Consider the following 16,440-nt stretch of genomic DNA (forward strand, 5'->3'; position numbering starts at 1 on the left):
AGAAGATAAAAAATGAATAGGTCTGCATAATCATTATCATCACCGTAATAATTATCACAATCATAAGTGTAGAAGCATAATCATAACAATAAAGTAAAACTTTCCACTCAACATATGTGTGAAAATCTCTTTATGTTAAGAAAATGAAACAGTTTTTAGTATTTAGACTTTTTGTCTTGGGTCTTTCTTATCATTCCCTATATTATGCAACACATTTCAATGAAAATTACAAAACTCAATTTCGAATTTCTTTAAATTACCTTTACAACTTTTCTTCCAGTTCCATGCTTTTTAAACAAAAAGAAAACGCTGGCTTGGACACAACAGAACACGGATGGAGGGGGTCTATGTTGATCCAGTAGGCCTACAGCGATTCTCAACCGGTAGGTCGTGCATTTAAAGTGTGTAGAAATGATAATTCACTTTTGTTTTTTTATAATTTAACCTCTGAACAATTTTTCTTTAATCACAGTCTTTTCAATAGAGTAGTTATTAGCAGCGCTATTTAGCAGAGTTTGTAGATTTTTTGGTCTCAAACCAGTGACTTTAGCATTCTTCATCAAGAATATGGGCAAAATGTAATTATTGAAAATGAAAAGGTGGGACTCTTTTTCCCTTATCATATAATTGGTACGTGTACTATCAATATAGCATTAAAATCGTTTTCCAACAATTTGGGTCCGGAGGCAAAAACCAGTTGAGAACCACTGATCTAGTAAGTAGTCTATTGTTTCATAGTCAAAGCCTTTGCATAGTTTACCCCCTCCCCAAACGCACAGAGGTCCAGGTTTACATGTGACGTCACTCTGCGCGTGGGACATTGCTCTTCTCTTCCCACCTCAATCGAGGAATAGAAGTTAGCAGTCAACCAGGAACGGGACCCGGCAGTCTACCACTCAATTTCTTCATCTATCGGCCTGCACTATCCCTCCTGTATGGTGGATATTATATTCAATTCTTCTTTCTTGGGTGATATGGGGGATCATTCCAAAAGTAAGTAAACATTCGTGTCCGTATTTTAACTTTGACCCAGGCACATTTAAGATTGACTTGATCGTTAACAATATTGGGCTATTATTGGAACATTTCACGATTTTTTTGTTGCATTGGTCAATTTCGATAACTGAAAATGGTGATGTGAATACATCTTAGGTCTACGGTCAGTTATACCGGTATATAGTTACGGCCCTTCGTTCTGGAAATGACAAGGATAACAAAACAGGACACGACACCGTTGCATGCTGCAGAGTGGACACTGGACGAACATGCGGGGATTTAGCGAGTATATCTGGTGATTACATTGGTGTAGGTGGTGGTAGCATTAATATACTGTGCATTCGACAGAGAAGTCTGGAATCGCAATGTGTGTGGGCTGTGGGAGTCAGATCCACGACCAGTACATCCTGCGGGTCGCCCCGGACCTGGAGTGGCATGCTGCGTGTCTGAAGTGCTCGGAATGCAGTCAGTACCTGGATGAGACGTGCACTTGCTTCGTCCGAGATGGCAAAACATACTGCAAAAGAGATTATGTAAGGTAGGAGTTGACTACATTTCCTCACTAACATGATTTCAGAGCTTTGGAATTTCCAAAGGCCCCAATTGTGAAAAAATTGTAGTTAGGCCTATTGAAGTGGAAATGTATGAAAAATTGTTCAAACTGCTTGTTGACACTAAACAGTTTCCACATGAGAGAGAATAGTACAACCTATTCAACGTTTCTGGTTTATTTGGTAAAAATACAATAAAAAAGGTTGACTTGTGTCGTAGGCTATTCGTCTCCTTCATCTGACTAAATTGCATGGTTTTGTTATGTATTATAAGGTATTGAGACCAATGTTCCTATGTCCTTTTCAGATTATTTGGGATTAAATGTGCAAAATGTAACATTGGCTTCTGCAGCAGTGATCTGGTGATGAGAGCTCGTGACAACGTTTACCACATGGAGTGTTTTAGGTGCTCGGTGTGCAGCCGGCATCTCGTGCCGGGGGATGAGTTCTCTCTGCGGGACGAGGAGCTGCTGTGTCGGGCTGATCACGGTTTACTTCTGGAACGGGCCTCAGCGGGAAGCCCCAATAGTCCGGGAAATATTCTCTCCAGGTCTTTTCATATTGCTGGTCAGTGAACGAATAATGGTGGTAATAATGATGAGAGTATAATATTAATAATAAGGTTAATAACAACGAAAGGATATAGCATAATAATAATAATAATTGTAAAATAATATATTTTTTTATAATAACAGTTATTATTATACTTGTCTGCAAAATGTTCCTTTCACTGATCAAGTGTGCAGACTTTTAAGCCTATAGGTTTATTACATTACTTTCATTGGTAGACTAAACATTCATTAAAACATATTGGGTGTTGTTTGTATCTATTAAGTTGTTAAAGTTAAGACTAAAGTGTATGTCAGTTCGTTTATTTTGAAAACGATAAGGTAACATTTTGGCTGTGTAAACGGGGTATGCTGCAATGGTCGATATATTTTTGTTAATTGAAATACTGAAAGTTTTGAGTTTGTAGGTGTGAAGTTAGAAAAAGAGAGAATAAAAGACGTCGATCGAAATATGATTCTACAACAGAAAATAAATGACTGTTATGTGGGAAGCATTTTAAATTGTATTTGTAATTCACAAAATGTTTTTGAGTTAGTATTTGAAGGGATATATTGTATAGCCTGTTTAATTAAAGTTTACCAAAGAATCTTATCAATTATCACGAAATTACATGATCATCTTGATTATTATTTTTGGTTGAGGACCTCTTCACTGTGGCATGTGGATGTTTTTTATGATTGTTTTTTTCTTCGTGAGTTTCCTATGCTCCTGCCTGATTGTGTAATTGCTAGGGAGAAGTAGGGAGAATAAGTCTATCTATCAGCAGTCATGATTACTTTTCGTTGCGTTTCTACATGTGGCTCAGTCAGTGGAAATGACATTTTCAAAGATATTTCCTTTTGAATATTTGTCCCACAGATCCTGTGTCCGTTCGACAGCCTCCTCATCGGAACCACGTCCACAAGCAGTCAGAGAAAACCACTCGGGTGCGAACAGTATTGAACGAGAAGCAGCTTCATACCCTTCGGACCTGTTACAATGCCAACCCAAGACCAGACGCTCTTATGAAAGAACAATTGGTAGAGATGACCGGTCTTAGCCCAAGGGTCATCAGAGTTTGGTTTCAGAACAAACGTTGTAAAGACAAGAAGAGAACTATATTCATGAAGCAACTTCAACAACAGCATCATATCGATAAAACTGTAAGTTCATTTAGACATTCCAATTCAACATAAACATTTTGGTCTAATAAAAAATAAAGGTGTTATTTAAAAGGGCGTGCGAAATAAAATGTAATGAAGGGATATTTTTATTTAACTAGGCAAGTCAGAACCGATAAATAACCGATACACATTCTTATTTACAATGACGGCCTAGGAACAGTGGGTTAACTGCCTTGTTCAGGGGCAGAACGACAGATTTTTACCTTGTCAGATCGGGGAATCGGTTACTGGCCCAATGCTCTAACCACTGGGCTACCTGCCGACCATATTGCACTTTGAATGTTGAGAAAATCAGATGGATGGTGGTGAGATGTTTGTTGTGATATATTTTATCTGTAGAATCTTCAGGGGCTGACGGGTACACCTATGGTGGCAGGCAGTCCAATTCGACACGACAACACGGTCCTAGGAAACCCAGTAGAGGTGCAGACTTACCAGCCCCCCTGGAAGGCCCTGAGCGAGTTCGCCTTGCAGAGTGACCTGGACCAGCCCGCCTTCAGGCAGTTGGTAGGCACACACTCTCCCAAACACACACACACACACACACACACACACGATCATTTTGCAATAAATGTATGTTTATTCAAATATCATCCACTCGATCACTGAATGGCCAATCTCAATTCAGATTAGAAAATGCGATTTTATTCAGTCAAATATTTCTAAATTAAATAATTGCTTTTCAGCATCAAATTCGAAGGCTGGTCGATTGACATGAATATTCATATTGGCCTAATATTTGCATTGGACTTCATCGAAACATAAGGGTCAATATAAATATGCAATAAGCAAAATTGGGAGAAAAAAACGCTAATTAAAACGACCGTTTCCATCGCAGGTGTCTTTTTCTGAATCGGGCTCCAAAGGGAACTCCTCCGGCAGTGATGTGACCTCCTTGTCGTCGCAGTTACCGGACACCCCGAACAGCATGGTACCAAGTCCGATGGACACGTGAGACCAGTGACGCTTCGAACTCCAGCATGCTCCCGCGTGCCCTGCATGAGAATTGGCTAGTTAACAGCTTTGAGAGGAAAAGGATTTCATCTTATTTAAAGAACAATAACGCTGGATTTGTCTATGAGGATGCACCATTTGTTCACGGAGGGACCTGTCTGCATTGCTCAGGATCGGATGAATTTTAAGTTACCAGCCAGTGACAACCAAGGGCTATAACTAAAGCAGAGGCTGAGCCTCGGATCTTACCTACATGGTTGGACATAGCCTACGTGAGGATTATATCTACAAACATTCAACTTTATTATGAGTCGCTAGCTTGTAATGATGACATATCAGAACATTATCCATAGTGGCCAACAATTGTATAGTTTCATCTATGTAAGTTTCCTATGTCGGGTGGCGACCATGTGGAGACCCATGACTCTATAGATGTGCATGATTTCTAGAGATGATTTCAAATCAAGCCTTGTAAAATATTGTAATTAAGTGGATGGGATACAGATTGTGGAACCTTTCAAGAAAAAGTAAGTTATTGATATTTATTATGCGAAAATGTAGGCTATCGTAATAAACCCATATGAACTGTTTCATGTCTAATGAACTCTGCATGTGAAATCTCATAGATGCAGAAATTCAATCAAATAGTAACCGACATTTCAAATGGACAAAATAAATCACTATGTATTTATGAAACGGCTATTTCATGGGGGTTTTGCGTTGCCATAAGCCTATGGGCTTAATCTAAACCATGTAGCCAGGCTGAAAAACGTTTGAGATATAATAGGCCTATAGAATCTCAAATGAATTTCGAACCATCCAAAATAAATCACTGTGATGTCAGTTAAGACCACAATCTTTCAGGGAATCGCGTTAGTCATTAGAGAAAATCAATTTGATGTAGGCTATCATTTTAATGGCGTATTCAAAAATCGTAATGCAACAGAATCACAGTTGGTCAAATGCAAGCGTTTCTACATTGAGGCCTGTTCGTTAAATACAATTGAGGACAACATATTGTTTATTTAATTGTCCTCCACATATGGATTTGCGATGTGATCATTCCAGTTGCACTTGTAAAGTCACAAGTCTAGACAGAGGACAGGGCTCGGCGGCTCCTTATCTACGCTTGGCATCATCTGCAAACGATACATTGAATGGAACCACAACAAACCCACCTCTCTCTGTCGCTGGGGTCTGTGCTGAAGGGGACTCCCACCCTGCGAACGCATACTGGCATGTCTTGGGTTTATTTTCATTCCAGGCAAAATCCTGGATAGCCTCTGGACAAGGAGCGCAGGTCAAGATACTGACGACATACTAGACCTCAACAATTTGTTGTTGAGAATGAACTTTCTGATCAGAGGACGCAACAGCATTTTAACCTCTTAATCACGATCGGAAACATGATGAGTCTTTCAGCACAGTACATAGTAGTCCTAGCTAGGTCTCTATATGTGACTTCTGGCATCAAATCAAAAATCCATTAGGCCTATCCTGCCATGCATAGTCTTTTATGTCAATAATTGTAGCTATGCAACAGTAGCCTACTGACCAACAAATTCTGCCCTATACCCTACCTAATCTTTCCTCTGGAAATATTTCATAATCGTGGTTAAAAGGCATTTTAGAAACAAAGCATAGATTTGAGATACAGGCCTAATCAAATTATTTCCCCCTTAAACATAATATATACACATTCATATTCACTTGATACATGTTTTGCATATAAGGAAGGCGATGTCTAGAATAAAAGTTAACTTTCAAAGTCGCACAGAAAATAACAGCATCCATAGGCCTCCAATTTTGGAATTGTTTTATCCATTAACCTGGCTATAGGCCTAGATAGGCTATGTAGTTAGTTGTATTGTTGCATATTTCTGTCATTTACACAACTCATTAATTGGTCCATAAAGCCATTTAAGAGAGGGGGGGTTGCAAGACAACTGGCAAATAAATCAAGTGAGTAATGCCTATATGGCTTTTGGCACGTCAGATCGCGGTTTAACAGTTTTATCTAATTTCCATTTGATCAGATAATTATATAGTATGGAAATCTACAGTTGACAATCAGCCATCTAACTGTATGTGATAGATATCATTAGACCAAACAGCAGCATTCGTTGCGCTCTGAGCGGCAGAATGAAAATAGATGCTGTAATTTCTTCCTACGTCATTTCAGGATTTCACCTAACCGATAACAAATGATAGGAATCTAATGGACACATTTCCCTTATTAACGTAATCAGCTGTCATAAACCTGACCTTAAAGCATATAAGATGTATAAATAATTAGGCTCCTCCACAGTTTGGGGTAGGGGTAGGCTACACTATTTCAGGGAAATAATAGACCTAGGCTACTTTTCAAGCGGCAGGCCCATTGTAGAGCTGCAGTATGCTGCATGTGAAATGTTTTTGAGTCTTATGCATTTACTATCCCTTAATATGAGAGACCTCTTCAGTTGATATTAAAGTTGAAGAGACACTTGGCAAGAATTGTGAGAATATACCCAGCCCTGTATAGGTTTACGTACTGAAAATAATTATTCAATACTGCATTAATTTCTAGGAGTTCTCTTTCAAAAAATATCCACTTGTATGTCTCCATGCTGGGCGCTCTGAATTAACTGTTGGGTTTGATTGGTCTGCTCCAGGCAAGAGTAGAGGATTGACTGGGCCTGCAGAACCGAGTCTGCTATAGAGAAGGACCAGCCATTTTGTTTTAACGCAGCTCCTCACACCACCTGGGATATTAATCACTATTACAAATGTTACAATGCTGTACAGGCACAAAATTACACAGGCAGAGAGGCTACAGTCAGAACTTCTCCCTAATTGTCACTTGACGATCAGTAGACATAGGGGAAATCACTAAGACTTGAATGAGTGAGCTGCACAGTCTAGATACAAATAACTGGAGGACAATGAATGATGCATAATAATAAATAATTTATTAATGGGATAAAAATGTAATTTACTAAATCAATTATATTTTGTAAGTTCTTCACAGCATAAAGGCAAGAACAAGGGAAACATTTGTACTTGAAATCAGGACAGCTCCTACTAGAGCAAATTTAAATGTACAGAATAAACACATATCGGCTATGTAACTTACATATTGAAGTACAAAACTGCCCAACGCCTGTAAAATAACTACAGGGAAAAAACATTCTGATCAGGTCATTCACATCTTAATTGTATATGAAAATATTAAAGGAATTAAAAGGAAGTACACAGTATTATTGATTAACATGTTATGTAATCTAACCATTATGAGAGTGCTTTTGATTATCTCTGCTCTCTTATGCTACGTTGTCATTCTAGCCACAATAGAAACACAACACGAAAGTAAATGACTTGGTTGGACAAGGAACATAATTATTGTGCGTGACTCACGGAAAAATACACAAAAATACTCAATTCCAACTCAAACTTTCGTGCAAATCGCCCATGGACATCGATGGATGACTTACACAAACATTTTAGTTATACATGTGCATCTCAAGTTAGGATTTATCCCTTGTCTTCTAGGACTTCAAGAGTTTTGGGAAGGCTAAGAACTGCATTTTTAAAGAATAAGTCCATATGCAGACTTCAAATCTAAATGGGAAAGTATGTAGTGTAGAATGGAGGGTGAAGTGTCGGTTTCTACTTTGTAGTGTTTTTCATGTGTATGTGCGTGTTTGAGGTCAGCATGCAATTCTGAATTAGTCCTCCTGCTTCTTGAGGAAGAACTGCAGTGCTGAGTCCCATTGGTCTCTGGGAAAGCGGTTGGACAGCTCACAGTAATCCAGTGGCTGAGAGACTCTGTCTGCATGGTGATAAACCATAAGATTTTTTTTTTGTCTGAGCAAGATGCCTCAGGATTATACAATAATATATAAGCATTACAATCGTCAATTAACCAAAACAATTTATGTATATTCATATTTTTCAATTGAAAATACTGTACTGTCACCTTTTAAAAAAAATAATTGGTGAATGCATTAATACCTTTTAATGCAAAACTATTAAAAAAAAAAAAAAGTGAAAAATGGCATTGAAGAATACCTACCTCCTTGTTGCATTCTGTTGTCTGGATGGTTCTCACTTGAGGCACCATCCTGGAGGAAATAAAAGAGGAATATGTCAGAGTGATCCACAGTATTAAGACAGGAGTAGGGGAGATGCCAGACACCATTGTTCACCAGCTGTGAAGAAATTGAACATTTTATCCACCATATCTAAGCAAACCATAACTCATCATGCTTGAAGCTAAACAAACTAAAAAAGGTACGAACAGATAACTTTACCTTAAACATAAACTTTTGCATTCATTTTGCAATGATTTCATGATGCCGGATTTGATCCTGACAACAGTGTGTTTTGAACATCCGAAAGAACTCAGTTTATTTTACATACTCATACATTCTGTTTGCAGTCCCTGCATGTTTCCCTGTTCTGATTAACACACACATTAAAGCTTATAAAGATGTCACAATATACTCATCATTTCAATATGAACCATATCCTTAAAGGGATAGTTCACTCAAACTATAAAATGACATTGGTTTCCTTACTCTGTAAGCAGTCTATCTATGTACAAGGTATGATAGCAATCCACACTTTGGTTTAGTTTCCCTAGCAGTAGCTGGTACTGTTTCCTAATGCTAACGTTTTAGCATTTGTGGCACAAATCCCATTCAATTCACGGAACCGATATTATACTGAACAAAAATATAAACGCAACATGTAAAGTGTTGGTCCCATCTTTCTTTAGCTGAAATAAAAGATCCCAGAAATATTTTACCTGCACAAAAAGCTTAATATTTGTTGTTTTTAAGAGCAAAAATGTATTTACATCCTTGTTAGTGAGCATTTCTCCTCTGCCAAGATAATCCAACCACCTGACAGGTGTGGCATATCAAGAAGCTGATTAAACAGCATGATCATTACACAGGTGCACCTTGTGCTGGGGACAATAAAAGAGCACTCTAATATGCAGTTTTGTTACACAAAACAATGCCACAGATGTTTCAAGTTTTGAGGGAGTGTGCAATTGGCATGCTGACTACAGGAATGTCCACCAGAGATGTTGCCAGATAATTGAATGTTAATTTCTCTACCATACGCCGCCTCCAACATTGTTTTAGAGAATTTGGCAGTATGTCCAACTGGCCTCACAACTGCAGACTACGTGTAACCACGCCAGCCCAGGACTTCAACATCCAGCTCCGTCACCTATGGGATCGTCTGAAACCAGCCACCCAGATGAAACTGTGGGTTTGCACAACTGAATAATTTCTGCACAAACTGTCAGAAACCGTTTCAGGGAAGCTCATCTGCATGCTCGTCATCCTCACCAGGGTCTTGAACTGACTGCAGTTCGGCGTTGTAACTGGGCAGATTGCATGTATGGCGTCATGTGAGTGAGTGGTTTGCTGATGGTGGCGGTGGGGTTATGGTATGGGCAGGCATAAGCTACGGACAACTAACACAAATTAATTTTATCGATGGCAATTTGAATGCACAGAGGTACCGTGATGAGATCCTGAGGCCCATTGTCATGCCATTCATCCGCCGCCATCTCCTCTTGTTTTAGCATGATAATGCACAGCCCCATGTCGCAAGGATCTGTACACAATTCCTGGAAACTGAACATTTCCCAGTTCTTCCATGGACTGCATACTCACCAGACATGTCACCCAATGAGCATGTTTGGGATGCTCTGGATCAATGAGTATGAGTGTAAATTCGGACAAGCATCGAAGAGGAGTGGGACAACATTCCACAGGCCACAATCAACAGCCTGATTAACTCTATGCAAAGGAGATGTGTCGCGCTGCATGAGGCAAATAGTGGTTACACCAGATACTGACTGGTGTTCTGATCCACATCCCTACCTTTTTTTCAAGGTATCTGTCACCAACAGATGCATATCTGTTTTCCCAGGCATGTGAAATCCATAGATTAGGGCATTAATGTATTTAAATTGACTGATTTCCTTATATGAACAGTAACTCAGCAAAATCTTTTAAATTGTTGCATTCATATTTTTGTTTAGTGTAGCATTTTTGCTCATGTTCAAATCATCCATAAGTGACTTTGGTGAATTTCACAATCAATTATAGGCACTGTACTTTTGAATGATTTGAACATGATGTGCAAAAAATGCCAATATCAGGCCCACGACTTGAATGGGATGTGTGCCAGAAATGCTAAGAAGTTAGCATTTAGAAACAACGGCAGGGAAACTAAACCAAAGCACGATTGTGGACATACTGTCCATAGACTGTTTATAGGTTAAGTAAACCAATATGTCCTTTTGTAATTTGGGTGAACTATCCCTTTAATACTATTAAAATAGCAAAAGTACTAGCAAAACAAGTTTTTGCTTCATCTCAGGTTAATTCTATAATAAATAATGACAGGGAAGGAGGAATCTATAGATCTTCCCACTGTTTAGCTGAAATTACAATAGCCTGTCCCTCTATTGTGCGAGCTAATCTTAATGTAAATAATGGTGGTAGCTGGGCGGTGAGAGGCGATGTTGTCAGAGAAGATGAAGGAGACAGCATGTTTACTGGAGGCTAAACCACTGGCAGGTAAATCCACTGAGGAAGCCATGTAGGTGCTAAATATCCACCAGGAGACAGACACATTTAAAAAAGGTTCAATGCAGCTGCTTTGATATCAATATCAAATCATTTCTGGGTAACAATTAAGTACCTTACTGTGACTGTTTTCAATTAAAATAGGACTAATAAGTAACTAAAAGAGCTTCTTAGTTAAAGAGCAATTTCTCATACAAGGATTTTGCTAGGACTGTCTGGAAGAAGCCTGAATGGGGTTGGGAAAACGGGAAACTAGCTTTTATTGGCTGAGAGATTTGGAACTCTTTCTTATTGGTCTACTGACTAATTTACCACCAGGGGATGTCACTAGGCAGGCCAAAATTCCATCCCACCAAAACAGGCAGAAATTTCAGGCAGTCTTTTCAAGCAGCCCTTGCAGTAAAAGGGAATTACCAAAATTTTCACAATTTCACAGTATTATTCCAACCTCAGTGTGTAAATAAACACAGTATGCCAAACATTAAGAACACCTTCCTAATATTGAGTTGAACTCCCCCCACCCTTTTCCCTCAAAACAGCCTCAATACGTCGGGGAATGGACTCTACAAGGTGTCGAAAGCATTCCACAGGGATGGCCCATGTTGACTCCAACGCTTGACATCAATAAGGGATCATAGCTTTCACCTGGTCAGTCAATGTCATGGAAAGAGTAGGTATTCTTAATGTTTTGTATACTCAGTGTATACAGTGCTTTTGGAAAGTGTTCAGACCCTTTGACTTTTCCACATTTAGTTACATTACAGCCTTATTCTAAAATGGATGAAATAGTTTTTTCCCCCTCATCAATCTACACACAATACCCCATAAGGACAAAGCAAAAATTTATTAAAAAGAAATATCTTAAATATCACATTGACACAAGTATTCAGAGTACTCAGTACTTTGTTGAATCAACTTTGCCACCGATTACAGCCTCCAGTCTTCTTGGGTATGACTCTACAAGCTTGGCACACCTGTATTTGGGAATTTTCTCCCATTCTTCTCTGCAGATCTTCTCAAGTGCTATCAGGTTGAATGGGGAGCGTAACTGCACAGCTATTTCCAGGTCTCTCCAGAGATGTTAGATCAGGTTCAAGTCTGGGCTCTGGTAGGGCCACTCAAGGACATTCATAAACTTGTCCCGAAGCCAGTTCTGTGTGGTCTTGGCTGTGTGCTTAGGGTTGTTGTCCTGTTGGATTGTGAACCTTCGCTCCAGTCTGAGATCCTGAGCGCTCTGGAGCAGGTTTTCATCATGGATCTCTCTGTACTTTGCTCCATTCATTTTTCCCTCGATCCAGACTAGTCTCCTAGTTCCTGCCACTGAAAAACATCCCCACAGCATGATGCTGCCACCACCATGCTTCACCGTAGGGATGGTGCCAGGTTTCCTCAAGACGTGATGCTTGGCATTCAGTTCAATCTTGGTTTCATCAGACCAGAGAATCTTGTTTTTCCTCGTTTGAGTCCTTTAGGCGTCTTTTGGCAAATTCCAAGCGGTCTGTCATGTGCCTTTTACTGAGGAGTGGCTTCAGTCTGGCCACTACCATAAAGGCCTGATTGGTGGAGTGCTGCAGAGATTGTTGTCCTTCTGGAAGGTCCTGTCAGAGTGGCCATCGGGTTCTTGGTCACCTCCCTGACCAAGGCCCTTCTCCCCCGATTGCTCAGTTTGGACAGGCGGCCAGCTCTAGGAAGAGTCTTGGTGGTTCCAAACTTATTCCATTTAAGAATGATGGAGGCTACTGTGTTCTTGGAGACCTTAAATGCTGCAGAAATGTTTTGGTACCCTTCCCCAGATCTGTGCCTCAACGCAATCCTGTCTCGGAGCTCTACGGATAATTCCTTCGACCTCATGGCTTGGTTATTGCTGTGACATGCACTGTCAACTGTGGGACCTTATATAGACAGGTGTGTGCCTTTCCAAATCATGTCCAATCAATTGAATGTACCATAGGTGGACTCCAATCAAGTTGTAGAAACATCAAGGATGAAGAATGGAAACAGGATACACCTGAGCTTAATGTCAAGAAGTCTCATAGCATTCAGAAAATGAAAGCGTCGCCAAAACATCAGTGTGTGTGTGTTACCTGTATGAAGGTGGCCAGTAGCACACAGCTCATCTCCTGTTGCAGGATAACCTTGTTCTGGGGATTGTTGAAGCAGGCTGAGATGAGTGAGGGGAAGAGCACTTTGATGAGGCGCGGGTGGCTGAAGTACTGGAAGGGCAGCTGACACAGTTTCTGCAGCACACTGGGCTGGCGGCCAGACTGCACTATCACCTGGAACACACAGAGCAGGGCCAGTCAGCCAGTGCCAGCCATAAATCACTGCCCTGCACCCCTCCCACCCGTAAATCTGCCACTAAAACAACACACAAACACCCATTAGGAGGAGAACTGGAGGGCACAGCATCCCACCACACAATTACAGGTTATAAAACACAATGATGGGATGTTTTGCTCTTCCTTTGTACTGCAGGTAATTTCCAAGCTGTTGTGAAATGGGGGCAACAAGAAATAGTAATGTGAAATATCTTCTTGATGAGAAATATCTGGACTTCATTATCAAAAGATATAGGCTTTTATGTTTTACCCGGTAACAGTTATCTCCAACTGTGTGAGTGTCATTGAGATATTGAAGGCAACACCAGACCATATCCCTGTGGATGTGCACTGTGCAGCTTAGGTTGAGAGGGCATGCACTGCATAGGGGTGGGGGGGAGGGTGAACAGACCTCCACTGTAGCCTTACCACCACCACTAAGAAATGAGCAATACCATTAACGGAGTTCTCACCCGGCTGACATCCTGCTCCCCTTTACCAGCGGCCATCAATCACACAATTACATCCGGCCCACCAATATTAAAACCAAATCACGTCCAGCCTAGTTTGATTAGAGCGGGAACTGGTCCAAAGGAAGGGGTCCTGGCCTAATGCTCAGGGCATCTCCCCAGAGCCTGGGAAGGCCATCAGCACTTCTCTGAAAACTGGGGGGGTCACCACAGTAAATCCTGTCTGGAAAAACACCCCACTGCTTTACAGGTACAGAGACCCAGGCTGGGGCTCAGCTGAAATAGGAACCAGAAGGGTAGGGTGAGGTCCCCTGGCCACAGTGACATAAATTCAGAGGATTTACAAGATTTGGAGAATACACTTAACAATACTCTTCCAATGCATTCTCTCTTTGATAATGCACTTTAAGGTTTATGGGTAGGATAAACATAGCGATAATTCACTGCTTTTATAATTTCAAGGTGAAGCTCCTCAAAGCTCTGTTCTATAGCAGTGTTCAAAGGGCCACAGGCGATGCCTCTTCCTATTAATGTCTGTAAAGATTCTTTACTGACCAGCTAAAACAAGAGGCTCTTTAGGGGAGTAAGTCTCCACTGGCACGCAACTAAAGCAAATTCTCAATGAGGTAAACAAAGATGAACTCACAAACATGCAGGTTCACTAGGAGGATACCTAAATACCCTGTATTTTCACTTTGTCATGTAATGCAAGAATCAAACGTTAACTCCACTGTACAGAAGGAAAAAAGGGGAAGATCTGATTGTTTTCAAAATGGAGCTGCTTATTTTTATTTTAGGAGCTAGTTGCAGGACTTTGCAAGATCCTAGATGACCGAATCAATCTTTCCGTTGCAACACTGCCGGAGGAGGAACGGCCAGAGAAGAAGGTCATACATTTGATTATGAGATTCTCACCTATCTACAAACAATAGCCCATAATGACAAAGTGAAAACTTTGTTTTAGGAAACGTTTTCACATTTATTGAAAATAAAATACAGAAATATCTCAGTCACATAAGTAATCACACCCCTTAGTCAATACATGTTACAATCACCTTTGGCAGTGATTACAGCTGTGTCTTTCTGGGTAAGTCTCTAAAGCGCTTCGCACACCTGGATTGTACATTATTCTTTAAATTCTTCAAGCGCTGTCAAATTGGTTGATTATTGGTAGACATCCATTTTGAAGTCTTGCCATAGATCTTCAAGTTGATTTAAGTAAAACTGTAACAAGGCCACTCAGGAACATTCACTGTCTTCTAGGTAAACAACTCCAGTGTACATTTGGCCTTGTGTTTTAGGTTGTTGTCCTGCTGAAAGGTGAATTTGTCTCCCAGTGTCTGTTGGAAAGCAGACTGAGCCAGGCTTTCCTCTAAGATTTTGCCTGTGCTTAGCTCTATTACATTTATTTTTATTCTAAAAAAATTCATAGTCCTTACCGATGACAAGCATACCCATAACACGATGCGGCCACTACCATGCTTGAAAATATGAAGATTGGTACTCAGTGATGTGTTGCATTTACCCCAAGCATAACACTTTGTATTCAGGACATAAAGTACATTTATTTGCCACATTTTTACAGTTTGACGTCAGTGCCTTATTGCAAACAAGATGTTTTGGAATATTTTTATTCTGTACCCTCTTAATTAATACCGTCGCCATACTCAAAGGGATATTCAATGTTTGATTATAGATTTTTTTACGCATCTACCAAAAAGGTGCCCTTCTTTGCGAGGCATTGGAAAACCTCCCTGGTCTTTGTGGTTGAATGTGCTTGAAATTTACTGCGGGACTGAGGGACCTTACATAGAATTGTATGTGTGGGGTACAGAGATGAGGTAGTAATTCCAAAAAATCATGTTAAACACGATTATTGAGTTCATTCACATTATTAGGTGACTTGTTAAGCACATTTTTCCTCCTGAACTTATTTAGGCTTGCCATAACAAAGGGGATGAATACTAACTTAACTGTTAATTAAATTGTAAAAATGTCTAAAAACATAATTGACAGTGACACAATCTCAATTGAATCAATTTCAAATTCAGGCTGTAACAACAAAATGTGGAAAAAGTCAAGGTGTGTGAATACTTTCTGAAGGCACTGTAAAACAAGGCCAGCTGGCAGCCACAGACCAGAGGTTACCTAGTCCTACAGAAACCAAGTCTACAGGCAACTTTCCAGGACTCTGTAGGCATCACCCCAGGTGAAGAGCAATAACAGTGCCCCACACAGTGTTCCTGTCCACTGGAAGTATCTATTCAAACCCTGACATCATAAAAGAAGGTCCAGTAAGCGTCTGTCTGAAGCCATGAATCAAGCCGCAGTTTAACACAGACCCGTAAAGCTCGAGTGCCTGGTGGTTCTGGTCTGTCTTAACTACAGAGATCTGCCTTTTCAAACAGGCCTGCTCTTTTATGACTCGCCATTACATAACCACTTTGCTGTCCACTGACAACAGAGAGTGTGTAAAGTTAATGTTCCGAAACGCAAACAAAACCTTGGGAAAGCCCAAGTTGAAGCGGAAACCAGGCGGTATGGACTATCCAAATAAAGTGTTACCAAAAATAAAACTCTCATGCAATAACCAAGGTTAGTTAGCTAGCTAGATTTGACAACTTCTAAGAGTCAGAGTGAACCTGTACTGTAATTCCAGCACATGAAACCTGTTAAATGTGAGATTCCTCCACACATAGGGAGACTATCGTGGATGAGTGGACAGTGGAGTAGTCTCTGTTCTGCATGCTGTCTAGACAGACCCAGACACCTCAGCTAGAGGAACCATGTCAGCCTTCAAAACAGGGCCACAAACCTGAAGCTCT

The 16,440-nt window shown here is 40.3% G+C and overlaps 2 protein-coding genes across 7 annotated transcripts in view; one reads left to right on the forward strand and one right to left on the reverse strand.

Moving 5' to 3' along the window:
* Positions 1-373: 373 nt before the first annotated feature.
* On the forward strand, positions 374-4,824 carry LOC115152000 (insulin gene enhancer protein ISL-2B). 2 transcript variants are annotated; one of them, XM_029696417.1, is made up of 6 exons: positions 374-993; positions 1,345-1,534; positions 1,855-2,114; positions 2,976-3,259; positions 3,620-3,787; positions 4,119-4,824. In XM_029696417.1, the coding sequence occupies exons 1-6, from the start codon at positions 936-938 to the stop codon at positions 4,233-4,235; spliced, it is 1,077 nt and encodes a 358-aa protein (XP_029552277.1). In that variant the 5' UTR covers positions 374-935; the 3' UTR covers positions 4,236-4,824. The 2 variants fall into 2 exon arrangements, with proteins under 2 accessions (XP_029552277.1, XP_029552278.1); XM_029696418.1 differs by lacking the exon at positions 374-993 and having other exon boundaries at positions 1,439-1,529.
* Positions 4,825-7,163: 2,339 nt separating this feature from the next.
* The window catches only part of LOC115152001 (S phase cyclin A-associated protein in the endoplasmic reticulum), a 96,692-nt gene continuing 87,415 nt past the window's right edge, over positions 7,164-16,440 (reverse strand). For all 5 annotated transcript variants that reach the window (XM_029696422.1, XM_029696419.1, XM_029696424.1 and 2 more), the window contains 3 exons: positions 12,912-13,103; positions 8,289-8,337; positions 7,164-8,045 (listed from right to left, as the gene is read on the reverse strand). In XM_029696422.1, coding sequence (XP_029552282.1) covers positions 7,942-8,045; positions 8,289-8,337; positions 12,912-13,103 — 345 coding nt within the window. In that variant the 3' untranslated portion in view covers positions 7,164-7,941. The remainder of the gene's footprint in view (positions 8,046-8,288; positions 8,338-12,911; positions 13,104-16,440) is intronic.

The sequence above is a fragment of the Salmo trutta genome, chromosome 17, assembly GCF_901001165.1.
Source record: "Salmo trutta chromosome 17, fSalTru1.1, whole genome shotgun sequence".
Taxonomy (NCBI): Eukaryota; Metazoa; Chordata; class Actinopteri; order Salmoniformes; family Salmonidae; genus Salmo; species Salmo trutta.